Source organism: Phocoena phocoena, chromosome 4, assembly GCF_963924675.1.
Source record: "Phocoena phocoena chromosome 4, mPhoPho1.1, whole genome shotgun sequence".
Taxonomy (NCBI): Eukaryota; Metazoa; Chordata; class Mammalia; order Artiodactyla; family Phocoenidae; genus Phocoena; species Phocoena phocoena.
The window spans coordinates 146,239,367-146,264,335 of record NC_089222.1 but is presented as its reverse complement, the minus strand read 5'-3'; the positions used below and the strand labels follow the sequence as shown (position 1 = coordinate 146,264,335).

The window sequence follows — 24,969 nt, the reverse complement described above, 5'->3', positions numbered from 1 at the left end:
CTCAAGAAATTCAAAAGGATTGAAACTGTACAGAGTGTACTGTGACCACCGTGGAGTTAAATTAGAAATCAGTAACAAAAAGACTTAGAAAATCCCAAATATTTGGAAATGAAACAATACATTTCTAAATCATCTATAGTAAAAAATAAAAGCACAAGGGGAATTAGAAAATATTTCAAGCTGAATGAAAATAAAAACATGACGTCAAAATTTGTGGGATGTAGCTAAAGCAGTGCTTAGAGAAATGTTTACAGGCTTACATATTAATGCTGTAGATAAGGTTTAAAATCAATGATTGGGCTTCCCTGGTGGCACAGTGGTTGAGAGTCCTCCTGCCGATGCAGGGGACACAGGTTCGTGCCCTGGTCTGGGAAGATCCCACATGTTGCGGAGCGGCTGGGCCCATGAGCCATGGCCGCTGAGCCTGCGCATCCGGGGCCTGTGCTCCGTAACGGGAGAGGCCACAGCAGTGAGAGGCCCGTGAAAAAAAAAAAAAAAATCAATGATTTAATTGTCCATCTTAAGAATCTTAAAACCAAAGTAAGTAGAAGGAAGGATATACCAGACAAAAGGGTAGAAGTCAAATGCTACAGAAAACGTAAAAGAAGATCAATGAAACCAAAAGTTAATGCTTTGAGAAAAGTAACAAGCCTCTAGTCTGACCAAGTAAGAAAGAAAACAACCTATATCAGGAATACAAAAGGGTACCTCACTATAGATCCTGCAGAAATAAGTCGTCCAGCCTGCCCCCCTAAGCCTGGCCACCCTTCTCCCTGGATCACACGGTTCCCACATGCTCTGCTTTACATGCTCCGGCAAAAACCTGCTAACACTGTTTCTGCACTTTCACATTTGGTTTTCCGCCTCGGCTGGACCTATTAGTCCTCAGAGGCGTAACACCTCAGAGAAGATAATAAGGAAATATGAGCTATGTAATGCCAGTACTCCACAATGTAGATGATGTGGATAGATTCTTCAGAAGACACAGTTGTTGTCTAGATGGGCATGAGAAGACATGGAAAACTTAAGTGACTTTATATCTATTTAAGAAATTGAATCAGAAACTAAAAGCTTTCCTGGAAGAAAACTTTAAGCTCACTGGCTTTGCTGGTGAATTTATCAACCATTTAAGAGAGAAATAGCAATGTAACACAACATCCAGAAAATGGAGGAGGGAACACTTTGCAACTCATTGTATAAGGTCAATATGACCTTGATAGCAAAACCAGACCAGGACATGACAAGAAGAGGAGATACAGATCAATTTCCCTCATGAATATAGAAAATACTTAAAATATTAGAAGTTGAATCCAGTGATGTGTTAGAAGGGAAGTGCATTATGACCAGGAAACTGGCAGGATGTTCCCAGGTCCATGGCCAGAGGGTACCACCTTGAGAGGGTTTTCTTGTGGGGGGGAAGAAATGGCATTGTAAGTGTGAGGGGAGGGGCCCGCGGAGGGGAGCTACTCACGCCCGGCCCTGTTCTCAGGAGGCTGGTGGGGCATCTGCCCTGGGGCCTTCCTCAGAGGCCGCTGTCCACGTTCCCGCCGACCTGTCAGCTCTGTCTCGGGGTGCAACCCTTCTCCACAAATCCCACCCGAGATTGGGTGGGCGAAGTTACGCTAAGCTGTGAGTCTGGGGAAGGCAGGGCTGCGTTCTGCATGGAGGCTCCTCCCCCTCCCCCTGCCCTCGAGGCATCGAGGCGTCCGCTGAGGGGAGAGAAGACCCTGCTCCTGGTCTGGGCTGTGTCCCCAGGCAGAGCAGCAGGCGCCCCACCTGCCGCCTTTGGAGCCAGGAAACAGTGCTGAGTTTATGCCCCTCCCGGGTAGTTACTGGGAGTGGAGGGGGGTCACGGAGGTCACCCTGACCGAGGACTAGAATCTGGCAGGACTCTGCATGTGGTTGGTCCAGACGGCCCAGGGCCCTGGCCAGGGGTCCTCGGGTCCAGTAATGGTCAGTGTCCCTGGCACTCAGTACTGGTGGTCTGTGTGGGGACACTGACGTGCTGCCTGGAACCTCTGGACTAGGGGAGTGTGGTCGGCAGGTGGCCTCCAGCTGCCAGCCCCCTCGAGCCCGCGGGGGCTGCGTGGGCTGTGGGGGCCGTCGAGGGGCTCCCGGCCCGCCTTCCTTGCGTCCACAGCCCCCTCTCCCTCAGGGGTGCGGCCCAGAGTTCTTGCTGTTCCTGGGACATGCCAGAACCTTCCTGTCTGGGCCTCGGCCTGAGCTGTTCCCTGCGCTGGGGTGCCCGTCCCGCGAGGTCACAGGCGCCCCCTACCCACCCTCCCGCCCCCTCCCCTCTGCTCCCTCGTGGCCGCGGGGCACCGCTGCTTTAAGGGCGACATCACAAGGCTGCGGAAGGCCAAGGGTGTGGAACTCCGGGCTCTTCTCTTGGTGTTTCTGGAGCGCCCCTGGGCTCTGGATTTCCACCTCCATGGGGCCACGGGCCCGCACGTGAGCACGGAGGACGCGGCCATGGCTGAGGGCAGCGAGCTGGTGAACAGGCTCATGGTCGAGAACGCGGACCTCAGGAAGCAGGTGCGCCTCATGAAGGAGAACCAGGTGCTGAAGCGGCTGCTCAGTGAGATGCCGGGGACCAGCCCCAGCAGAACAGGTTTCTCCCAAAGGGGAGACGGAGTCGGCATGGACAGAACGCAAGACACCTCCGGGGACCAGCCCCAGCAGAACAGGTTTCTCCCAAAGGGGAGACGGAGTCGGCGTGGACAGAACGCAAGACACCTCAGAGGATGCAAGGATCTGCCAATTTATTGTTACAATTCCGAAGCTTTTTATACTGTGAGGCAATCTCACTTTCAATCTTAACATTCTAGTTCTCATACCAAAGCCACAAAATAAAGGTACACAACAGTAAAACCAAAGGTCATTTACATCAAAAGATTATATCAGCAGGTTAGGCAAGTTTTATGATCAGGTAATCTTCTTATCTCCTGTGGTCTCTTTCATCCCCTGTGGTTAGGTATATCTTGGTCACATCTAGGTCTGGAATTCTGTTTGCGGTTTCTTCACCTTTCTTAAAAGCAGATGTTCTTGTATTTGCACATTCTATTCAATCAGGCCATTAATCAAGGTACAAACTTAAGCACATTCTTCTCTTAACAATTACAAACCCAAAACTTAAGTACATTCTTCTCTTAACAATTACAAACCCAAAACTTAAGCATATTCTTCTCTTAACAATTACAAACCCATACAGTAATAAAAATTCTCTCCCACAGGCTTTACACGTTCACCGTTATCCTTCAGACATCGCACATTTTTCCTTATAATTATTTGGGAGGCTTTGGGGGTGGACATTCTACCTTAAACCTATTAGCAAATTCCTTTGCAAAATACTTACAATATATAATTTGTCCTTTATAAGCATTTCTGCACAAAGAGCAATGTAACTTGTATAAGCTTGCCATGTAGCCTACTTCATCCAGCTTTGAATACACCCAACGTAGCATAAATCCTCCTCGCCACCTTACCCAAATATTTCCCAGCATATCTATTACTCCCCAGGGGGGCCATAGTTCATCTAGCTTTTCTTCTAACGTAAGCTCTTGCCACACAAATGCTCCTGTTGTGTTTCCCTGCACCCAATGTCCTGGCCTGGGAGTGGGGATTTCGGGTGTAGTCATTGGGGGAGCCGGAGTCTTTTTTGGTTTTACCCTAAGTTGGGGTTTTTCCCTAAACCCTCCGTCGGCACTGGGGATATTTCCTAACACTAATAGTAATCCTATAAAAATCACTTTAAGCAAAACCAGGGGAAAACAAGGGGAACCACACAGAGGAGAGCTTTGCTTCTCCATATTTGTACCTGATAGTACCAGCTTTGCTAGGCACTATGGGTCTCGTCCGTGCTGAGACTCAAAGGCACTTCTTATATGGCTCCCGACAGTGAGAGCTGCCAGGAGAGCTGTGGGCACGGGGGCCGCGACCTGCTCATCCCCAAGGCGCCTGCCTACCCCGAGGCCTGCTCGCCTGGGCCTGTGTCCTCAGGCAGGTCCGCACCTGGGAGGAGGGCGGGCAGGTTACCCACTTGGGCTGGTGGGGCTCTGTGTCCGTGGTGGCCGCCGAGGTGCTGTCACAGAGGCTACAAACAGCACGTCCAGGTCCACCAAGGTCAGCCCGGGGGTGCTGGCGGGGCCGGGCCGTGTGCGCCTCTCCTTTCCTGGGAGCCGGGCCCGCCGGGCCCGCTCAGCCCTCGTCCGGGGCAGCTTCGCCCGCCGCGCTGGCCGTCAGTCAAGGCCCGTCGCCTGGACCCCGCGACAGGAGCGGGAAGGGCGCCCAGGAGAGGGGAGCTGCAGCATCACCAGCAGGAAGTGAGTGAGGAACCGTAAAGCAGCGCGCCCTGTGGGAGCCGCTGCAGAGGCCGTGACACTTGCTGTGAAAGTCAGTTCGCTGTGCTTTAAACATTTTCATATGTGGAGTATGATTTAGGGCGTGGTTGGAGCCCTGACCTTGGTCTGAGTGGTTGGGATGTGGACAGTGGGCCCCTGACCAGGCAACCTCCTTGTCCCTAGAGGTGGTGATCACTCACTGCCCAGTAGGGCAGGCAGAGTCCACACCCCAGCCCTCGCCTGGGGGTGCCCGCGCCCGTGGACCTGCCATCTCTTGGGATGAGACGGTTTTTTCGACTGGGTGTGAGAAGGTTTCCTTTCCTTTTGGAAGCAGTTGAAGCTGCTTCCAAAGCTGCTGCCAGTTCCGCAGCAGGATGCCCGGCTGCTCCGGGGACCTCCGTTGTGTGGTCACCTCCTGGAGTCCACCGAATGCCTGCTGCCACCCTGAGCAAGCAGGCCCACGTGGAAGGTGGTGCCATCACCCATCAGCCCCCTGCATGCAGCTTGTGGGCGCAGGGCCCCGTGAGCGAGCGTGTCCCCAGGGTGCAAGGGTCCCTCACGGCATCTCCACACCTTCAGCCTCAGGGGGGCCTTGAGGAAGGAGCTCAGACAAGCAGGGGGCCCTCGTGGGGGATGGAGGGTAAAGGAGGGGCAGCTGGAGAAACCCGGGGGCCCTGCCGGAGCTCAGGACACACACTTGTCCCCAGGCGCTTGCTGAGGAGGGGCTTGGCCTCACGGTGCTGTGTCCCGCGTGTGACGCCTGCAGAGCGTCCGTGCCGCCTTCGCAGGCCTACGAGGGACGCCTAGTGCACGGAGGCTCATGAGGCACTTGTCCCAAGGCCTCGTCTGCACTGTGACAACTGTCAACAGTCACCTGCCTTGTGCCGCTCTGTCACCCTTCATCCCAAGAACGGAGTTGTGCCAGGGCCTACCCTCAGGGCTCAGAGCCATCCACGTGGTCAGCCGGGCACAGGCTCTCTGGGCGCCCCCCTCACTGGGCCGGAAGGGTGGGCTGCGGGCGAGATGCAGGCCCTCGCTCAGGCTGGGCTGTTCCCCGTCAGAGTCCAAGTCGGGCCAGAGTCTCCGGGACCGTGGCCAGCACCCCGCCTGTGGGCAAGCCCAGATCCTGCTGGACAGCAGTCTTAGGAGGAGCCCCAGCCCCTGGCCAGCCCGCGGCCACCAGGCCTTCCACAGAGAGGCCTTGGAGCCCCAGCTGCAGGGCGTGGGCCAAGGTCGGCATGGGCCCCAGCCATCCTCAGGGTCACCTCCATGCCCAGGGTTCAGCCTTCAGCAGAGGGTACAGCCTTGGCCTTGGGGCTGGACTTGGAGAACCAGCAGATGTTCCTGCGAGCAGCTCAAGGTGCAGACGGGAGAACTGCCCCCACAGCAGCTCACTGTCTGCATTCGAAACAGGATGTGCTCTGAAGACCCGTTTTTCTCATTTACCAGAGTCACTCAGGGAACATAACTGCCCCCAGGCTGAGCCTGAGCTCCTGACCGCACTCCCAGAGGCAGCCGCTGCCAACGTCTACTCGGCGTCTCTCTGACATGGTCGGTGGCTATTTGTGTGTGTCTAGGGATCCTTTTAGTTTACATAAATGGGGCTGAGCCGTTCTACACTTTGATTTCCCCAACTGTCCATCTTGCTGTCATTGCCCATCGGCCCTCTCCTGGAGGGCACACTGTTCCCTGTGGGTTCACCACAAGCCCTTCAGCCTGGACCCCACGACAGGAGCTCCTTTCCAGTTCCCTGTGACCACGGATGGCCCCACGTGTGCATCTGTGGGCTGCCGAGGGGTAGCTGTCAGGAAACGCTTAGGTCAAAGGCCGCGTGCCGTTGAAACGTTGAAGAGGACACTGGGGCCCTCTCCAAAAGGCTTTGGCCTCTGCACCCTGCACCTTCCCAGTACATGGCCTCACCTGTGGGAGCTGAGCCAGGCCACACCGGGGTCTCCCGAGGCCGCCTCGAGCAGATGGTACACATGATCCAAGGAACAGAGGCGGGGGCAGCCTCGACCGTCCCGGCCCCTCCCTCCTGGGCTTTATTCCTTCAGACCATCCTGGTCCCCGAGCCCCTCGAGTCACGGAGCTTCTGCTGTTGCCTGGACTCCTTGCTGTCCTGGGTGCAGTGTCAGGTGATTTAAGTAGTTTCTGAGTATCTGTCTGCCTCTTTCCCTTTAACACCATGATGTGGCTGTGTCTGTACTGTCATAAATACATTTCAAATGGCTGTGTCATATTCCAAAAATCAGATGAACCACAATTTAATGAACTCTTCTTATGTTTGAAATGACAGTTCTTTTTTTTTACCCCGAGGTAAATACCACAGCAAAACACTTTATATTTAGGGTTATTTCCTTAGGGTATGTTTTCCTAAAAGTAGAATCACTGGCTCAGAAGGCAGGGGTAATTTTTTCACATTTCTTCTGTGTACATTTACCCAGAGGATGATTTCATCTACTGCAGTTTTATTAAGCTCTTTTGGCTCTGTTTCTTCAAGTCTCTTTAGCCATTTCTCACACATAAATCTTTCACATTAATTAGTTTATTCCTGGAGCACTTTATGTTACTTGTTGTAATCATGGATGGATTTCTTTTTCCACTGTGTTTTCGTTATCAGTGTTGCTATGTTTTGGAAAGCTGTTGATTTGTAGATATTTATCCTATATCCAGCCCATTCGTAAGCTGTTTTATTCTGCTAAGTTTTTCAGTTCATTCTCCTATGTTTTCTAAGTCTGTAGTTGCTGTTTACAAAGGATCATTTTAAATGAGGTTGGCAGCTCATACACTTGTTTCTGTCTTTGTCTTTGTTCCTCAGAACTCCCAGGACCTTTGGCCTTGGCAGCCTCCCTTATCCTCCTGGTGGGTGGTGGGCAGTGAATGGCCCTGTCTGCCCAGGGATCGGGGGGTGTGCAGTCTGGGTGCTGGGGAAGAGCCTTTCTAGTCCTTTTTTTTTTTTTTTTTTTTTTTTGCGGTACGCGGGCCTCTCACTGTTGTGGCCCCTCCCGTTGTGGAGCACAGGCTCCGGACGTGCAGGCTCAGCGGCCATGGCTCACGGGCCCAGCCACTCCGCGGCATGTGGGATCTTCCCGGACTGGGGCACGAACCCGTGTCCCCTGCATCAGCAGGCGGACACTCAACCACTGCGCCACCAGGGAAGCCCGTAGTCCTTATTTTTAAAGAATAACAACAAAAAAAAGAATTGAGAAACGGCTCATTTTGTTAAATTTGTATGACCTCGTTTCGGCATCGGCGGAAGTGCCCTCAGCTGCTTCTCACAGCTCGTCTGTGGGCTCTTGTTATGCTGCTTCGCTCAGAGACCCCGTGGGTCCTGGGTCAGAGCTGTGTCTGTTGTGGCATCTGTTTGGCTGGGGCTTTGCTTAGGATCTCTGCACTCTGTTCCTACATGAATCTGGGCTACAGTTTCCTTTCTGTGGGCTGTCTTTGCAGGGATTTGATATCAGAGTTGTGACAATTTATAACCTTAATAATCAAGCATCTTTTAATTTTTTCAGTGTTCCAACCTCATTTATATGATGTAGGGATTGTGAATTGTTTGGGAACTTGAAAGAACTCACTCACCAACCAATCACCCAGGCGTGCAGCCCTTTGCAGCATAATTATTCTGTAACTTCTAGGTTTTTCTTTTTTGCTTATTAGTCCATTTAGGTTTTCTACTTCTGAGTCATTTAAAATAATTTCCCAGATGATCTCTCCTTTTATTAAAATTTTCAATTAATATTCAATTGTATATAATATCAATACTTTTATAATTTAAACATTATCTTCCTAGTCATTCTTATATCACTTTTCTCATTTCCAATTTTATTCCTTTATGTTTTGTTTCTCTAAAGTAGCTTTCCACAGTTTCGCTATCTCATTAGACTTTCCCCAGAGCTGTTTCGAGTTTATTTCTGCTGCCATTTTTATTATTTTGTAACTTTTTCTTTCTTCAAGAGTTCATTCCCATATGAATGTTTAATTTTTTGGTGATATTTTAGAAGTAATTAAAGGATTTAAGTTACCAATTTCACTCTAAATACAGTTTTTTTTTTATAAAATATTTTTTTAAATTTATCTTTCGGCTGTGTTGGGTCTTTGTTGCTGCATGCAGGCTTTCTCTAGTTGTGGTGAGCGGGGGCTACTCTTTGTTGCGGTGCATGGGCTGCTCATTGCATGGCTTCTCTTGCTGTAGAGCATGGAATCTAGGTGCATGGGCTTCAGTAGTTGCAGCACATGGGCTCAGTAGTTGTGGCTCGCAGGCTCTAGAGCACAGCCTCAGTAGTTGTGGTGAACGGGATTCCTTGCTCCGCAGCATGTGGAATCTTCCCGGACCAGGGCTTGAACCCATGTGCCCTGCATTGGCAGGCGGATTCTTAACCACTGTGCCACCAGGGAGGTCCCTCTAAATACGGGATTTAAAAAAAAAATTTACTTTATTTTTTTATGCAGCAGGTTCTTATTAGTTATCCATTTTATACATATTAGTGTATATATGTCAATCCCAATCTCCCAATTCATCACACCACCACCCCCGCCCACCACTTTCTCCTCTTGCTGTGCATACGTTTGTTCTCTACATCTGTGTCTCTATTTCTGGCCTGCAAACTGGTTCATCTGCACCATTTTTCTAGGCTCCACGTATATGTGTTAATATATGATATTTGTTTTTCTCTTTCTGACTTACATCACTCTGTATGAGAGTCTCTAGATCCATCCACGTCTCTACAAATGCCCCAATTTCTTTCCTGTTTATGGCTGAGTAATATTCCATTGTATATACGTACGACATCTTCTTTATCCATTCTTCTGTCGATGGGCATTTAGGTTTCTTCCTGGCTATTGTAAGTAGTGCTGCAATGAACATTGGGGTGCACGTGTCTTTTTGAATTATGGTTTTCTCTGGGTATATGACCAGTAGTGGGATTGCTGGGTCATACGGTAATTCTATTTTTAGTTTTTTAAGACACCTCCATACTGTTCTCCATAGTGGCTGTATCAATTTACATTCCCACCAACAGTGCAAGAGGGTTCCCTTTTCTCCACACCCTCTCCAGCATTCGTTGTTTGTAGATTTTCTGATGATGCCCATTCGAACTGGTGTGAGGTGATACCTCATTGTAGTTTTGATTTGCATTTCTCTAATAATTAGTGATGTAGAGCAGGTTTTCATGTGCTTCTTGGCCATCTGTATGTCTTCTTTGGAGAAATGTCGATTTAGGTCTTCTGCCCATTTTTGGATTGGGTTGTTTGTTTTTTTTAGTATAGAGCTGCATGAGCTGTTTATATATTTTGGAGATTAATCCTTTGCCCATTGATTCATTTGCAAATATTTTCTCCCATTCTAAGGGTTGTCTTTTCGTCCTGTTTGTAGTTTCCTTTGCTTTGCAAAAGCTCTTAAGTTTCATTAGGTCCCATTTGTTTATTTGAGGTTTCATTTCCATTACTCTAGGAGGTGGATCAAAAAAGATCTTGCTGTGATTTATGTCAAAGTATGTTCTTCCTATGTTTTTCTCTAAGAGTTTTATAGTGTCCAGTCTTACATTTAAGTCTCTAATCCATTTTGAGTTTATTTTTGTGTATGGTGTTAAGGAATGTTCTAATTTCATTCTTTTACATGTAGCTGTCCAGTTTTCCCAGCACCACTTATTGAAGAGACTGTCTTTTCTCCACTGTATATCTTTGCCTCCTTCATCATAGATTAGTTGACCATAGGTACGTGGATTTACCTCTGGGCTTTCTATCCTGTTCCATTCAACTATATTTCTGTTTTTGTGCAAGTACCATATTGTCTTGATTACTGTAGCTTTGTAGTACAGTCTGAAGTCAGGGAGTCTGATTCCTCCTGCTCAGTTTTTTTTCCCTCAAGATTGCTTTGGCTATTCAGGGTCTTTTGTGTCTCCCTACAAATTTTAAGACTTTTTGTTCTAGTTCTGTTAAAATGCCATTGGTAATTTGATAGGGATTGCATTGAATCTGTAGATTGCTTTGGGTAGTATAGTCATTTTCACAGTATTGATTCTTCCAATCCAAGAACATGGTATATCTCTCCATCTGTTGGTATCATCTTTAATTTCTTTCATCAGTGACCTATAGTTTTCTGCATACAGGTCTTTTATCTCCCTAGAAAGGTTCATTCCTAGGTATTTTATTCTTTTTGTTGCAATGGTAAATGGGAGTGTTTCCTTGATTTCTCTTTCAGATTTTTCATCATTAGTTTATAGGAATGCAAGAGATTTCTGTGCATTAATTTTGTATCCTGCAACTCTACCAAATTCACTGATTAGCTCTAGTAGTTTTCTGGTGGCATCTTTAGGATTCTCTATGTATAGTATCATGTCATCTGCAAACAGTGACAGTTTTACTTCTTCATTTCCAATATGTATTCCTTTTATTTCTTTTTCTTCTCTGATTGCTGTGGCTAGGACTTCCAAAACTATGTTGAATAATACTGGTGAGAGTGGACATCCTTATCTCATTCCTGAGAATGAGAATTCCTTGGCATGTTTCTCCTTGGATTTATCCTGCCTGGGACTCTTTGCACTTCCTGGACTTGGGTGGCTATTTCCTTTCCCATGTTAGGGAAGTTTTCAACTATAATCTCTTCAAATATTTTCTCAGGTCCTTTCTCTCTCTTTTCTCCTTCTGGGACCCCTATAATGTGAATGTTGGTGCATTTTAATGTTGTCTCAGAGATCTCTTAGGCTGTCTTCATTTCTTTTCATTCTTTTTTCTTTATTCTGTTCCACAGCAGTGAATTCCACCATTCTGTCTTCCATATCACTTATCCCGTCTTCCTCTGTTTTGCTGCTATTCATCCTTCTAGTGTATTTGTCATTTCAGTTATTGTAGTACCCATCTCTGTTTGTTTGTTCTTTAATTCTTCTAGGTGTCTGTTTTTTAATTCTTCTAGGTCTTTGTTAAACATTTCTTGCATCTTCTCGACCTTTGCCTCCATTCTTTTTCCGAGGTCCTGGATCATCTTCACTATCATTATTCTGAATTCTTTTTCTGGAAGGTTTCCTGTCTCCACTTCATTTAATTGTTTTTCTGGGGTTTTATCTTGTTCCTTCATCTGGTACATAGCCCTCTGACTTTTTGTCATGTCTATCTTTCTGTGAATGTGGTTTTTGTTCCACAGGCTGCAGGATTGTAGTTCTTCTTGCTTCTGCTGTCTGCTCTCTCCTGAGGAGAATTTAGATGATTACTTTTATCCATCAGTTCATTTTCAGACTTGCTCAGTTTGTAATGCTCTTAAAACATCCAGGTTCAGATGTAGAGTCAGCAGCATCAGAAACTCAGATGATAGATCTTGACTGATGTAGACGAAGATGAATCAATAGTCAATCTAATGATACCAAGGGACTGCTGCTTATCGAAAACCCAGTCTTCAAACTGAGAGCAGAGTTCTTCCCGTTACATGTTAAATCCTCTCTGAAATCCTGCTAGTGTTGGAGGGTCCCCTGCAGAGGCGCGGGTGGCTGTGTCTCACTGTGAGGACAAGGACACTGGCAGCAGAAGTTCTGGAAAGTACTCCTTGGTGTGAGCCCTCCCAGAGTCCGCCTAAATACAGTTGTTTTTTTTTAAACAAATCCTACAGCTTGGCTTGGGTTGTTATTCTTTTAAAATTTATTTATTTATTTGTTTATGGCTGTGTTGGGTCTTTGTTTCTGTGTGAGGGCTTTCTCTAGTTGGTGGCAAGTGGGGGCCACTCTTCATCGCGGTGTGCGGGCCTCTCACTATCGCGGCCTCTCTTGTTGCAGAACACAGGCTCCAGACGTGCAGGCTCAGCAGTTGTGGCTCACGGGCCTAGTGGCTCCGTGGCATGTGGGATCCTCCCAGACCAGGGCTCGAACCCGTGTCCCCTGCATTAGCAGGCAGATTCTCAACCACTGCGCCACCAGGGAAGTCCCTAAATACAGTTTTAAATGTACTGATGTCGTAGTATATATAGTGTTCTGATTTTCAGTATTTTTCAATAATCATTTTCTTCCTATTTTTATTTCCTCCTTGATCTGATCATTACTTAAGAGAATGCTTTTAATTCTGAGGAGATGGAGTTTTCTATTGACTCTCATTTTTCATTTACAGTTTTGTTGTAATGTGACCTGAAAATTTGGACTTCACTGAGGATTAAATAAAATTTTTTTTTAACTTTTAACACAAATTTATTAAGACTTAGGAATAACAGAAGGGAATTTCAATTCACTAAACAGAAACTAAATAAAAAGTGCAAACCCACCTGGCCACACAACAATCCCTTTAAAACTGGGTCATAGATGTGGCTCTTCCCCAAGCCCACGAGGTGAGTTTTTCCAGCCCCTGCCCACTGCTGGAACAGCCCACCTCCCCTCGGAATATTTGCATCCTGAGCACAGGGCTCCAGGCTCCTCTGGGGCTGAGCCAGAGGAAGAATCCAGCTCTGGGGACCCTTGATGGCTCAGCCTTGTTAAGTTCCTGAGGCATGTCCCATTGACAGTTTGTGGGCTGTGTGTTTGGCAGGGGATGCACATCGAGGGACACTGATCGCGGCTTTGCTTTCACAAGGAAATTTGGAAACAGCCCCACATGCCTCAGTGGGATGATGGTTAAAAAAATCTGTGTCTGTGCACGTGAGCCGGGAAATGGTTAAATGAACCAGTGAGCTACCAAATGACTCAGTCAATGTGGATAAATCTCAACAAAAGATAAGTTTCGGAATAAAACATGTGTCAGATGATACCATTTATGTAAAATTTAAGAAGCACATAACAGTCACTGTCATAGTGTGTGGATGCACAGGCTGGAGGAGGCATCAGAGGCACCCACGCTCACTGTCCCCATGAACCTGAGGCTGCTGGTGTCCTTGGGCGCCAGCGCCCATAGCTGTTTCACCCACGTGTCCGTCACCTCCTCCAAAGCGTAAATGGGAGCAGGTGTCAGAGCCGGGGCAGGGTGTGTGCGTGTTCTTAAAGTGGTCTCTACACTTTTCGGGATGTTTCGGGAACCTCAGCCTGACGTCTCCTTCCTCTCCTCCCTGCCCTAGTTCCAGATTTTGGAAGGTTCAACGGTGGCCCTGATGCACCTTCCCAGCTGCAGGCGTCCTCCCTGGACGATCTGCTGTGCTCACACGCCCCCTTCTCCAGCGAGGACGATGCCTCCCCGGGCTGTGCAACCTCCTCCCAGGTGCCCTTCAAGGATTTCCTCAGCTCCCCAGAGCTGTCTGCGCCCCGTGGCTCTGACCGGAAGCTGTCCCCACTCCTGAGTTCCTTGCAGGACCCGCTGGCGGACAAGAGCCTGCTGGAGCCCAGGGAGGTAGGCCGGCCCAAGAAGGTGTGCTTCTTGGAGAGCAGCCTGCCCTCCGGGGACAGGACCAGGAAGAGCTTCTACCTTAACGGTACAGCGGGCCAGGGGTGGGTGCAGGGTGGGAGGCGCTGCTGGGGAGAGTGGTCCGGGCTCTGTGCTGCTGCATTTATCTGCGTCAGTATTGATTCCAATACACAGTGTCTTAATGATTGTAGCTTTATAATAAGACTGTAAATCAGATGGTATAAGTTCTTCAACTTTGTTCTTTGTGTCCAAGTTGTTCTGCCTATTCTAGGTTCTGTATGAATGTTAGAATCAACTTGCCCATTTCTACAAGAAAACCTTGCTGGCATTCTGATTGGAATTGTCCTGGACCTCCAGGTCACTTTTCAGAGAAATGGCATTGTAACAATATTGAATCTTCAGATGTGCAGACACTGTACCGGCGTATCTTGTTCTATTGCACTTTGCTTTATGTGTGCTTCACAGATATGGCATTTTTTACAAATTGAAGGTTTGTGGCAGCCCTATGTGGAGCAAGTCTATTGGCACCATTTTTCCAACAGCATTTGCTCACTTAATGTCTGTGTGTCACGTTTTGGTAATTCTTGCAATATTTCATACTTTTCCATCATTATTATCTTTGTTGTGGTGATCTTTGATCAGTGGTCTTTTTTTTTTAATCTTTATTGGAGTATAATTGCTTTACAATGGTGTGCTAGTTTCTGCTTTATAACAAAGTGAATCAGTTATACATATACATATATTCCCATATCTCTTCCCTCTTGTGTCTCCCTCCCTCCCACCCTCCCTATCTCACCCCTCTAGGTGTCACAAAGCATGGAGCTGATCTCCCGATCAGTGGTCTTTGATGTTACTATTATAACTGTTTTGGGACACCAAGGACTACGCGCATACAAGACGGCAAACTTAATGCATATATGTTGTGGGCATTCTGACTGCTCCAGCTACCAGCCCTCCCCTGTCTCTTCCTCTCCTCAGGCCTCCCTATTCCCTGAGGCAAGACAATATTGAAATTGGCCAATTAATAAGCCTACAATGCCTCTACGTGTTCAAGTGAAAGGAAGAGTCACATGTCTCTCACTTTAAACCACAAGCTAGAAATGATGAAGCTGAGTGAGGAAGCCAGGTCAAAAGCCGAGAAGGGCCAAAGCTGGGTTTCTTGTGCCAAACAGTTAGCCAAGCTGTGAAGGCAAAGGAAAGTTCTGGAGGAAATTAAAGTGCTACCGTGATCACACGAATGATAAGAAAGTGAAACAGCCTTATTGCTGATATGGAGAAAGTTTCAGTGGTCTGGATAGAGGATCAAACCAGCCACAACATTCCCTTCGGTCAAAGCCTAATCTGGAGCAAGGCCTTAACTCTCTCCAATTCTATGAAGGCTGAGAGAGGTGAGGAAACTGCAGAAGAGAAGTTTGAAGTTAGCAGAGGGTGGTTCATGAGGTTTAAGGAAAGAAGCCATCTCCATGACATAAAAGTGCCAGGTGAAGCAGCAAGTGCTAATGTAGAAGCTGCAGCCGTTGTCCAGAAGATCCAGGTAAGATAATTCATGAAGGTGGCTACACTAAACAACCAATTTTCAATGTAGCTGAAACGGTCTTCTGTTGGAAGAAGATTCTATCTAGGACTTTACAGTTAGAGAGGAGAAGTCACTGCCTGGCTTCAAAGCTTCAAAGGACAGGCTGACTCTCTTGTTAGGGGCTAAGGCAGCTGGTGACTTGAAGTTGAAGCCAGTGCTCATGTATCCTCTGAAAATCCTAAGGAAGGCCCTTAAGAATTATGCATTTATCATCTGAAAATCCTAAGAGCACTCTGCCTGCGCTCTATAAATGGAAAACAAAGCCTGGATAACAGCACATCTGTTTGCAAAATGGTTTACTGAATATTTTAAGTCCCCTACTGAGACCTACTGCTCAGAAAAAAAGATTCCTTTCAAAATATTACTGCCCATCAACAATGCACCTGGTCACCCTGGAGCTCTGATGGAGATGCACAATGAGATAAAGGTTGTTTTCGTGTCTGCTAGCACAACATCCATCCTGTAGCCCATGGATCAAGGAGTCATTTTGACTTTCAGGTCTTATTATTGAAGAAATACATTCCATAAGGTTACAGCCACCACAGGCAGTGATTCCTCTGATGGATCGCGGCAAAGTCAATTGAAACCTTCTGGAAAGGATTCATCATTCTAGATACCATTAAGAACATTCATGATTCATGGTAAGAGGTCAACATATCAACATTAACAGGAGTTTGGAAGAAGTTGGTACCAACCCTCATGGATGACTTTGAGAGGTTCAAGACCTCAGTGTGGGGCTTCCCTGGTGGCGCAGTGGTTAAGAATCCACCTGCCAATGCAGGGGATACGGTTTTGAGCCCTGGTCCTGGAAGATCCCACATCCTGTGGAGCAACTAAGCCCGTGCGCCACAACTACTGAGCCCGCATACCACAACTACTGAAGCCCGCGCACCTAGAGTCCGTGCTCCGCAACAAGAGAAGCCACTGCAATAAGAAGCCCGCGCACCACAACGAAAACCCAACGCCTCCAATGAATAGATAAATAAATAAGTTAAAAAATATTGCTCAGCAATATTTTATAGTTTTCTGTGTACAGATCTTGCACATTTTTGTTGAACTTATCCCTTAGTATTTCATGTTTTTGATGCTGAAAAATAAATAGTATTGTTTTTATCAATATGAATTTCTGATTGTTTCTAGTATACAGTAACACAATTGGTTTTGTATATTGACCCCATGATGGTTAATTTTATTTGTCAACTTGACTGGGCCATTAGGTGCCCAGATATTTGGTCAAACATTATTCTGGGTATTTCTGTGAGGATGTTTTTGGATGAGTTTAATATTTAAATCAATAGACTGAGTAAAGTAGATTGACTTCCTTAATGTGGGTGGGCCTCATCCAATCACTTGAAGGCCTGAATAGGACAAAAAGGCTGACTCTCTCCTAAGTAAGAGGGAATTCCTCCTGCCTGACTGCCTTTGGATTGCAACTGAAATCTCAGCTCTCATGCCTCCAGTCCTTTGAACTGGAGCCACACCATTGATTCTCTTGTTTCTCAGACCTTGAGCTCAGACTGAGACTATATCATCAGCTCTTCTGAGCCTCCAGCTTGCTGACTCACCCTCACAGATCTTGGGACTTGTCAGTTTTCATAATCACACACACACACACACCAAATATGGTTCTGTTTCTGTTTCTCTAAAGAACCCTGACAAATAGAACCTTGTATCTTGAACTTAACTGAACTCACATATTTGTTCTAGTAGTTTTTTTTTTTAAGGTTCTTTAGGATAGATATCATGTCATTTGTGAATAAAGACAAAGTTATTTTTTCATTTCTAATCTGTATGCCTTTAATTTCTTTTTCTTGTCTTATTGCATTGGCTGGAACAGTGTTGAATAGAAATGGTGACAGTGGGCATTCTTGTCTTTTTTGGATGTAGGGCGAAAGCATTCCATCTGTCACCATTAAGTATGATGTTAGCTAAGTTTTGTAGATGCCCTCCATCAGGTTGAGGAAGTTCCCTTTAATTCCTTGTTTGCTCAGAGTTATCCTGGATGTATTTTGGAATTTGTTGAATGCTTTTTCTGCACCTATTGAGATGAGCATTTGGTTTTCATTTGTAGTTTGTTAATATGGTAAATAACATTGATTGATTTTTGAATTATAAACCAACCTTGCATTACTGAGATAAACCTCACTTGGTCATGATGTATTATACTTTTTTGTATTGTTTGATTCAATTTACTAAATTTTTGTTAAGAATTTTTGCAGTCTGTGAGGGATATTGGTCTATAGTTTTCTTATAATGTCATTTTTTGACTTTGATATTGGGTTAATGTCAGCCTCAGTGAATGAGGGAGAAAGTGTTCCATTCTCTTTAATTATCTAGATGAGTTTGTGTAGAATTGGCATTATGTATTCCTTAGGTGTCTGGTAAAATTCATCACTGAAACCATCTGAGCATTGAATTTTCTTTGTAGGAACATTCTCTCCCCACCCCAATAAATTCAATTTCCTTAGTTGATATAAGGCTGTTCAAATTTTTTTAAATTTCTTCTTGAGTGAGATTTGGTAGTTCACTCACAAAAAAAGATACAAAAGTGAGCTTTTGTATCTTTTAAGGAATTGGTTCATTTCATCCCAGTTGTTAAATTTATTGGCATAAAGTTGTTGTTAATATTACATTATTATCCTTTTAATGTCTGTAAAATCTGTGGTGATGCCATCTCTCATTTCTGATAGTGGTAATTTTTGTCTTCTTTTTTTCTGTAATAAGTCTGGATAGAGGTTTATCAATCTTACTGACTTTTTTTCTTTGAGGAATAGGTTTTTGGCTGCATCTTGGAAGGCCCAAGTTGGCTAGACATGATTTCTAGATCCTCTCAGGTGTAGCTCGTTTCTTCTGCCTAATTTATACTTTAGGGAAGCAGGGAGAAGGACTGATTTCTGATGAGATAAATGTATTAATACAGAAGGGGGAAGTTTGCACCCTGCTCCTCCATGGGCCCCATTTTCCCTAACATGTTTCTGTGTAGTGTATCTGGTTCTCAGCTTTAATTCCTGGGTACCTTCTACAGCACTGCTAAGTGATTAAGGAAGGAGAACACTGAAAACTATAAAACATGGTTGAAAGAAATTAAGACCTAAATAAATGGAAAAAATCTTGCAGTCATGGATTAAAAGACTTACTATTATCAAGATGGCAAAACTCCCCAAATTGATCCAAAAATCTCAATGCAAATCCTTATCAAAATCCCACCTGGCTTCTTTGCAGAAATTGACATGCTGATCCTAAACTTTGTGTGGAAATGCATGGGACTCAGAATAGGCAAAGCAATCTTGAAAAAGGAGAATAAAATCGGAGGACACACATTTCCCAATTTCAAAATTTACTATAAAGTTACAGTAATCAACAGCATGGTACTGGTATAAGAACAGGCATACAAGTCGATGAAATAGAGTAAGTCCAGAGATAAACCCATGCATTTACAGGTTTGATCTTTGACAAGGGTTCCAAGACAATTCAGTGGGGAGAGAAGAGTCTTTTCAACAAACGGTGCTGGGAAAGTGGATATCCAGGTGCAAAATAATGAAGTTGGACTTCACACAATGTAGAAAATTAACTAAAAATAGATCACAGACTTAAAAGACCTAAAACCATAAAACTCTTAAAAGAAAACATAGACATAACTCTTATGACCTTGGATTTGGTAATAGAGTCATAGCTGTGACACCAAAGGCATGAGCAACAAAAGAAAAAACAGATATATCAGACTTTATCAAAGGTAAACACTTTGGTATTTCAAAGGAACATTTCAAAAAAGTGAAAAGTCCACTCACGGAATGGGAGAAAATATGTGTAAATCATGTATCCGATAAGGGAACAGTATCCAGGATATATAAGAACACTTACAACTCCTCAGTAAAAGACAAACAGTCCAATTAAAAATGGGCAAAGAATTTAAATAGACATTTCCCCAAAGAAGACAGACAAACGGCCAATAAGCACGTGAAAAGATGTTCAGTATCCTCAGCCATCAGCGAAATGCAAATGAAAACTGCAGTGAGACACCACTTCACATCCACCAGGATGGTTATAATAAAAAAGACGGATGGGGCTTCCCTGGTGGCGCAGTGGTTGACAGTCCGCCTGCCGATGCAGGGGACGCGGGTTTGTGCCCCGTTCCGGGAAGATCCCCCATGCCGCGGAGCAGCTGGGCCCGTGAGCCATGGCCGCTGAGCCTGTGCTCCGCAACGGGAGAGGCCACAACAGTGAGAGGCCCGCGTACCACAAAACAAAAACAAAAACAAACAGAAAGAGACGGACGATAACCAGTGTTGAAGAGGGAGTGGGGGAATTGGAACCTACACACCTTGCCGCTGTGGAAAACAGTCTGGCAGTTCCTCAGAAAGTTACAGTTACCTCGTGTCCCAGCAATTCCATTCCTAGGTATATCACACAAAAATGTTTATGTGAGCGTTCATAGCAGCATCATTCACGTTAGCCAGCAAGTGGAAACAGCCCAGATGCCTATCAATGGAGGAATGGACAAACAGAATGTGCCGTATCCATACAGCGGAATGTTATTCAGCCATAAGTAGGACTGAAGTCCTGACACACGTTACAACATGGATGTGCCATGAAAACATGCTGGGTGAATGAAGCCAGTCACGAAAGACCACATATTATGTGATTCCACTGATATGAAATGTCCAGAGTAGATAAATCCATAGGGTCAGAACGTGGGTGTGTGGCTGCAGGGTGAACTGTGAGTGAGCGCTAGTTGGGTGCAGGGTTTTGTAGGCTGTGGTGATGGCTATATGACTTGGTGAATATACTAAAAGCCACTGGATTGCATATTTGAAAAGAGTGAATTTTATGATGTGAATTACATCTCAATAAAAAGAGTTAAGAGTCACTGGGAGGCAGCGAGCCCCTCAACCTCAGTTCCTCTGTGTGTAAGTGGCTGAGGCCCCTCGCAGGCTCATCGTGCGGATGAGTCAAACCACGGAAGGACCAGAGATGCTCCTGGAGGAGGGAACGGAAGCAGCCCAGCCTCAGCTGGGTTGGTTGCTCGGGGCTTCGAGGGCCCCTCTGAGGGGGTCCGAGCCCCTATTACCAGGAACCTCCCCGTCACCCCCGGTTTAACCCTGAGTCCAGAGCCTGTCCTGCCGCTCCGGCCGCAGCCGTCAGATTACTTTCTCGACACCCTCTGTGGCTCCTTGTCTCCACAGGCTCAGCCCAGCATGTCTCCTGGCCCCTCGGACACCTGGCTCTCTGCCGCCCCCAACCCTGTGACCGTGTGACCCCAGGGCCCTCACAGGGCTCTGGGTCTTGTGGCTCAGGGGAGGCCCTCTGCCCCGGGCACCCACACCCCCTCGGCCCCTCTGCTGGCCCACCCATCTGCCCGGCCCACATCCCCTGAGACCCGGACTGCTCTGAGTTCGGCCTTGTCCTCCCCGCTCAGCACCTGCACAGGCCCGGCCGAGGGAGCGGAAGGACAGATGTCCCCCCAGCCTCTCCTGGTGTCCACAGAGGAGGAGGCTGCCGATACCTGGCCTTGATAAGCCCGTGCTGACTGGCAATCACGTTCCTATGGAGAGTGACCGGGCGGGGTTCTGGGATGGGGGGCTGTGTGGACAGTCGCAGGATGGGGCCGAGGGAAGCAGAACAGCTGCCCGAGGTCACGGGCAGGGTTGGTCCTGGAGCCCAGCGCTCATGCCCACACAGACAGCCCGCAGGAGCAGTTCAGCAACTCCCCGGGCCACTGAGCCCTGCCGGCATGGCTGGGGAGTCAGGCCGACCTCTCTGTGTGCTGGGGGTCCTGAGCCTTCGGTGGGCACAGGTGTTTGTGGGTAACAGGCCGGGGGGCCGGCTCTCCACGCAGAGCACCCATCCCGTTTGTGCACTGCCTGCCCGGTGGACGGACCCGGCAGGGCTGTACCATCCAACACCCTTGGAAGGGGTTTGGATCACGGGCGGGTTTGAAGGTTGCAGAGCTTTAGGAAAAGCTTTAGAAACGGGCACGTTATTAAATGTCTCCCGTGGGGAAGAAAGGGCAGAGCGTGGAAGGCACAGGACGAGAGCCCGCGCCCCCCCAGCCGGGCGTGTCCTGGTCAGTGAGGGCGCCCCGGGCACCGTGAGGCAGGCCCTTTCTCACTCAGCCGTCTCTCAAGGTCAGGTGCACCCGGTGATAACAGTGGGCAGTGTGACCTTCAAAGAGCACGGTGGTTTGGAAGGGTATTGATCGTATCACGGTTGTCAGGTGGAAGACTTGCTGACATCGGAGACTGCTGTGGGGAGGGGAGATTTGGAAGCAGGTTTCGGAGGGGAGGGCGGTTGATGTGCCGGGGTGACGGTGGGAAATAATTAAAATTAGAATCTCCTGCCAACGCAGCAATCCTATTCACAACGAAGGAAAGTCTTATTACCGAATAAGCACTAGACCAGCATGCGATGCACACAGGCTGCCGAGACAGAGCCTCACCGTTTCACGTAGCTACGCAGACTGGATCCACACGTGTTACTTACATGTCCTTCAGTTAACCAGACCCCACCCTCTGGTGGGGGACATGCCTAGCCCGTCCCGAGTTCACCTGGTCACAGGGCTGGGGCCTCTGAGGGGTCAACTTAGACTGGGTGCTGAGCAGACTCGGGGACAAGAAAATAATGCTGGGCTGTGAAACAGGCTTTTAAAGTGTTTGCGCCCATCTTTGTTGGGGAGCGGGGGAGGGGTGGAGAAAGGACCTGGGATCAGGGCGCGCAGGGAACATGCCGAGAATGGGGAGGAAAGGAAAGCTCTCTTTCCCCTTTGGCAACAGAAAATTCAAAGTTTCCTTTTAAATTTGTGTTTGCCTCACAGTGGAGGGCAGGTGTCAGTGGGGAGGAGGGTGCCCCCTCAGGTCACAACCAGGGCCTTGCGGAAGGCTCTGCCGGGCTCCTGAGGCTTCACCGCAAACCCACAGTGTCTGCGTTTGGGTCGGTCCTCTCCCTGAAATGGACCCTGGAGCACAGGCGGGAGGAAGGTGGGTGGCCCCTGACCCTCCGAGTCCTGGCCGGCCTGTCTCACTGGCCCCCCCGTCCCCCTCCCCCTTGCAGAGATCCAGAGCTTTGCCGGCACCGAGAAGGACGGGCGCATCGTTGGGGAGATCGCCTTCCAGCTGGACTGGCACATCCTGGCCTATGTCTTCCCAGGGGTGACCCGGCTCTATGGCTTCACTGTGGCCAACATCCCTGAGAAGATCAAGCAGGTGCGCCTCCCTGCCTGGGGGCCCTCCCTGCCCTAGGACACCCCCTGCTCTGGGGTCCCCTTCCTGCCCTAGGACCCTCCCCCTGCCCCGGGGTCCCCTTGCTGCCCCATCACACGTGGTGCCCACACAGCTGCAGCCCTGGGCGAGCCTGAGTGGTGTCTGAGGCAAATGTGCCGGGGACACGATGAGCTGGTCCCGTGAGTCCCTTTGCTCCCGCTCCTGGCTTGGGACAGTCTCAGGAGTGGCTCCAGGCCGGGGAGTACTTTGACGCTCAGCCCCAGGCTCAGCAGGCACCTTTTTCAAAAGTCAGGAATTGCAAGACAGCGACTGCAGCGCTTTAAACCACGTGCCCGCGTGCCGCTGTGTGGGTGCGCCCTGCCGGCGAGGCTGGCGCAGGACGGGCAGTTTACTTGTGAGATGATTCAAGGAAGCAGGAGCCCCCAGGAGAAGGGGAGCCAGTGTGCAAAGGGCGTCGATTTTCTGCCTGGTTCTGGGATCGAGAGCCCTGGTCCCTTTGGTTGGAAGGTGGTAGTAGAAACCAGCAACCGGGTGCTGGTGAGATGGCTTTTTCCTGTAAGTGGTGGAGCTTTCTAGGGTCCCCTATTCAGGAGCTATTTTTAGCACCTGCCAATAATTTTAATGTCTCAAAACTGCCCCCAAGAACTGGTCCCACTCCCCTGAGATAGAAAAAAAATAGAAAAGAAAAAAAAAAACTGGTCCCAGCATCACACTGGGTCCTGTCCCTGCATCTTGCGTTCCCAGCCGTAGCCAAGCCCTGGCCCAGAACCATCTCTGTAGGACACACAGCCCCACTCCTGCCAGAGCCCTCTGGCCCCCAACTCTCCTGAAGCCTGGAGAGGGCAGGTGGCCCCCTGAGGCTCTCCAGTCAGGACACCTTCCTGGTTCCTTCTCTGCTGTAGGTATGAGGATGAAGGTGCTAGGGCGCCCTGTCCCTTGGTTGTCACAGCCTTGTGTGTCCCAGATGCACTGGCCCCTGTCTCAGTCAGCTCAGGTGCTATAACAAATACCACCGACAGGGCGGCTTAAACAATGGAAATTTATCATCTCACAGTTCTGGAGGCTGAAATCTGCGATCCAGGTGCAACAGGGCTGGTTCCTCCTGGGGCCTCTCCCCTGGGCACGTGGACAGCCGTCTCCTCCCTGTGTCCTCACATGGTCATCACTCTCTGTGGGTGTCTGTGTCCTAATCTCATAAGGATGCCACTCCTATGGGATCAGGCCCACTCTAGTGACCTCATTTTAACCTCATTATCTCTGCAAAGACCCTGTCTCCAGGCACAGTCATGCTGGGATTAGGCCTTCGACATATAAATTTGGGGGCGGGGGTCACAGTTCAGCCCTTAACAGACCTCATCCCTCCCAGCTGCCAGACACTACCCTTGCTGAGACTCACCACCACCTGGGGGCCCTCTTCAGGACGCAGGGCCGTCTGGTGGGCACTTTGGGCCCCCACCCCTGGGCCTGAGGGCTCTTTTGGGTGGGACCTGGCGTCGGGGCCTGAGTTTGGAGAACTGCCCTGGTTAAGCCCTTGCAAAGGGCCGGGTGCTGCCAGGGTGCCCATGTCCCCTCCTGGGACCTGGGGGGCAGGACAGCCATCACCCACGTTCACCCACAGTCAGCCCAGGGAGCCACAGCTGGACAGGACGGGCCTGCCCCTAGCCTCCAGGGTCTCTGGGCTCGCCCAGCCCTTCTCCCTCTTCCAGTCCCCGTGAGCAGCTGCTGGAGGGGTGGGCTTCCCAAGGACCAGAGAGCTGCTGACCCGAGAGATCTGGGCATCCCCTCCCCTGGCCCTGTGGTGACTGCAAGGGGTGAAACAGCTGCAGACGCTGACCCCACAAAGGCCGCGTGGGGTGCCCGCTTCCGGGAGGACCATGGATGGGTGCAGTCTGCTCTTGGGAGGGAGGAGTCTGAGGGGGTCCATGTGCTGCCAGGATGACCATGTGATCGGTGGGCCTTTGCAGAATGGAAACAATCTCCTGTTCAAAACTCACGAAGGACTTCAAGACGGTGTTGATTCGAGCTGGCTCTCTGGGCTCAGGGCCCTGTGCTGCTGACCTGGGGTGCGTCGCCCTTGTGGGGACCCTCCGGCCTCAGGGAGCACAGCCAGCAGCCGGGAGAGCTGGGCCTCACCTGCCCGCCCCACCGGCAGACACGCACCCGCACACACTCACCCTCTGCCCCTTCTCCTGCCCGACCGGGCGCGCTGCCCTCTGCTGAGAGCGGGGCTGGTGCCGGGGCCTCACACATGGTCCCTCTCATCCCCCTGCGGCCCTGAGGCTTGGCTGTTCTGCCAAGGAACAAAAGGCCTGGAGGGTCACCGTACGGTCACCCAGAGGGTCACCAGGGGGCCCTGGACCCAGCTGGGCCTCAAACCTGGGCTGACCTGAGGCCGCCGCCTGCTGAAGACTCTCCCCCGAGGGTCCAGGTCACAGGCACTTCCTTTGCAGAGCCCACGCCCACGTGGGTGGAGGCCTCAGTCCTCGCCCTCCACTGGCAGCCTCTCGGGGTCCTGGCTCTGCCCCTC

General features: G+C 48.9%; 1 protein-coding gene across 1 annotated transcript; it reads left to right on the top strand.

Annotated features, from left to right (window-relative positions):
• Nucleotides 1-2,472: 2,472 nt before the first annotated feature.
• On the top strand, nt 2,473-24,720 carry SPATC1L (spermatogenesis and centriole associated 1 like). Its single transcript, XM_065875933.1, has 7 exons — nt 2,473-2,585; nt 3,905-3,989; nt 8,736-8,739; nt 13,366-13,716; nt 22,273-22,424; nt 22,731-22,979; nt 24,484-24,720. The coding sequence occupies exons 1-7, from the start codon at nt 2,473-2,475 to the stop codon at nt 24,718-24,720; spliced, it is 1,191 nt and encodes a 396-aa protein (XP_065732005.1).
• The last annotated feature ends 249 nt before the right edge of the window (nt 24,721-24,969 follow it).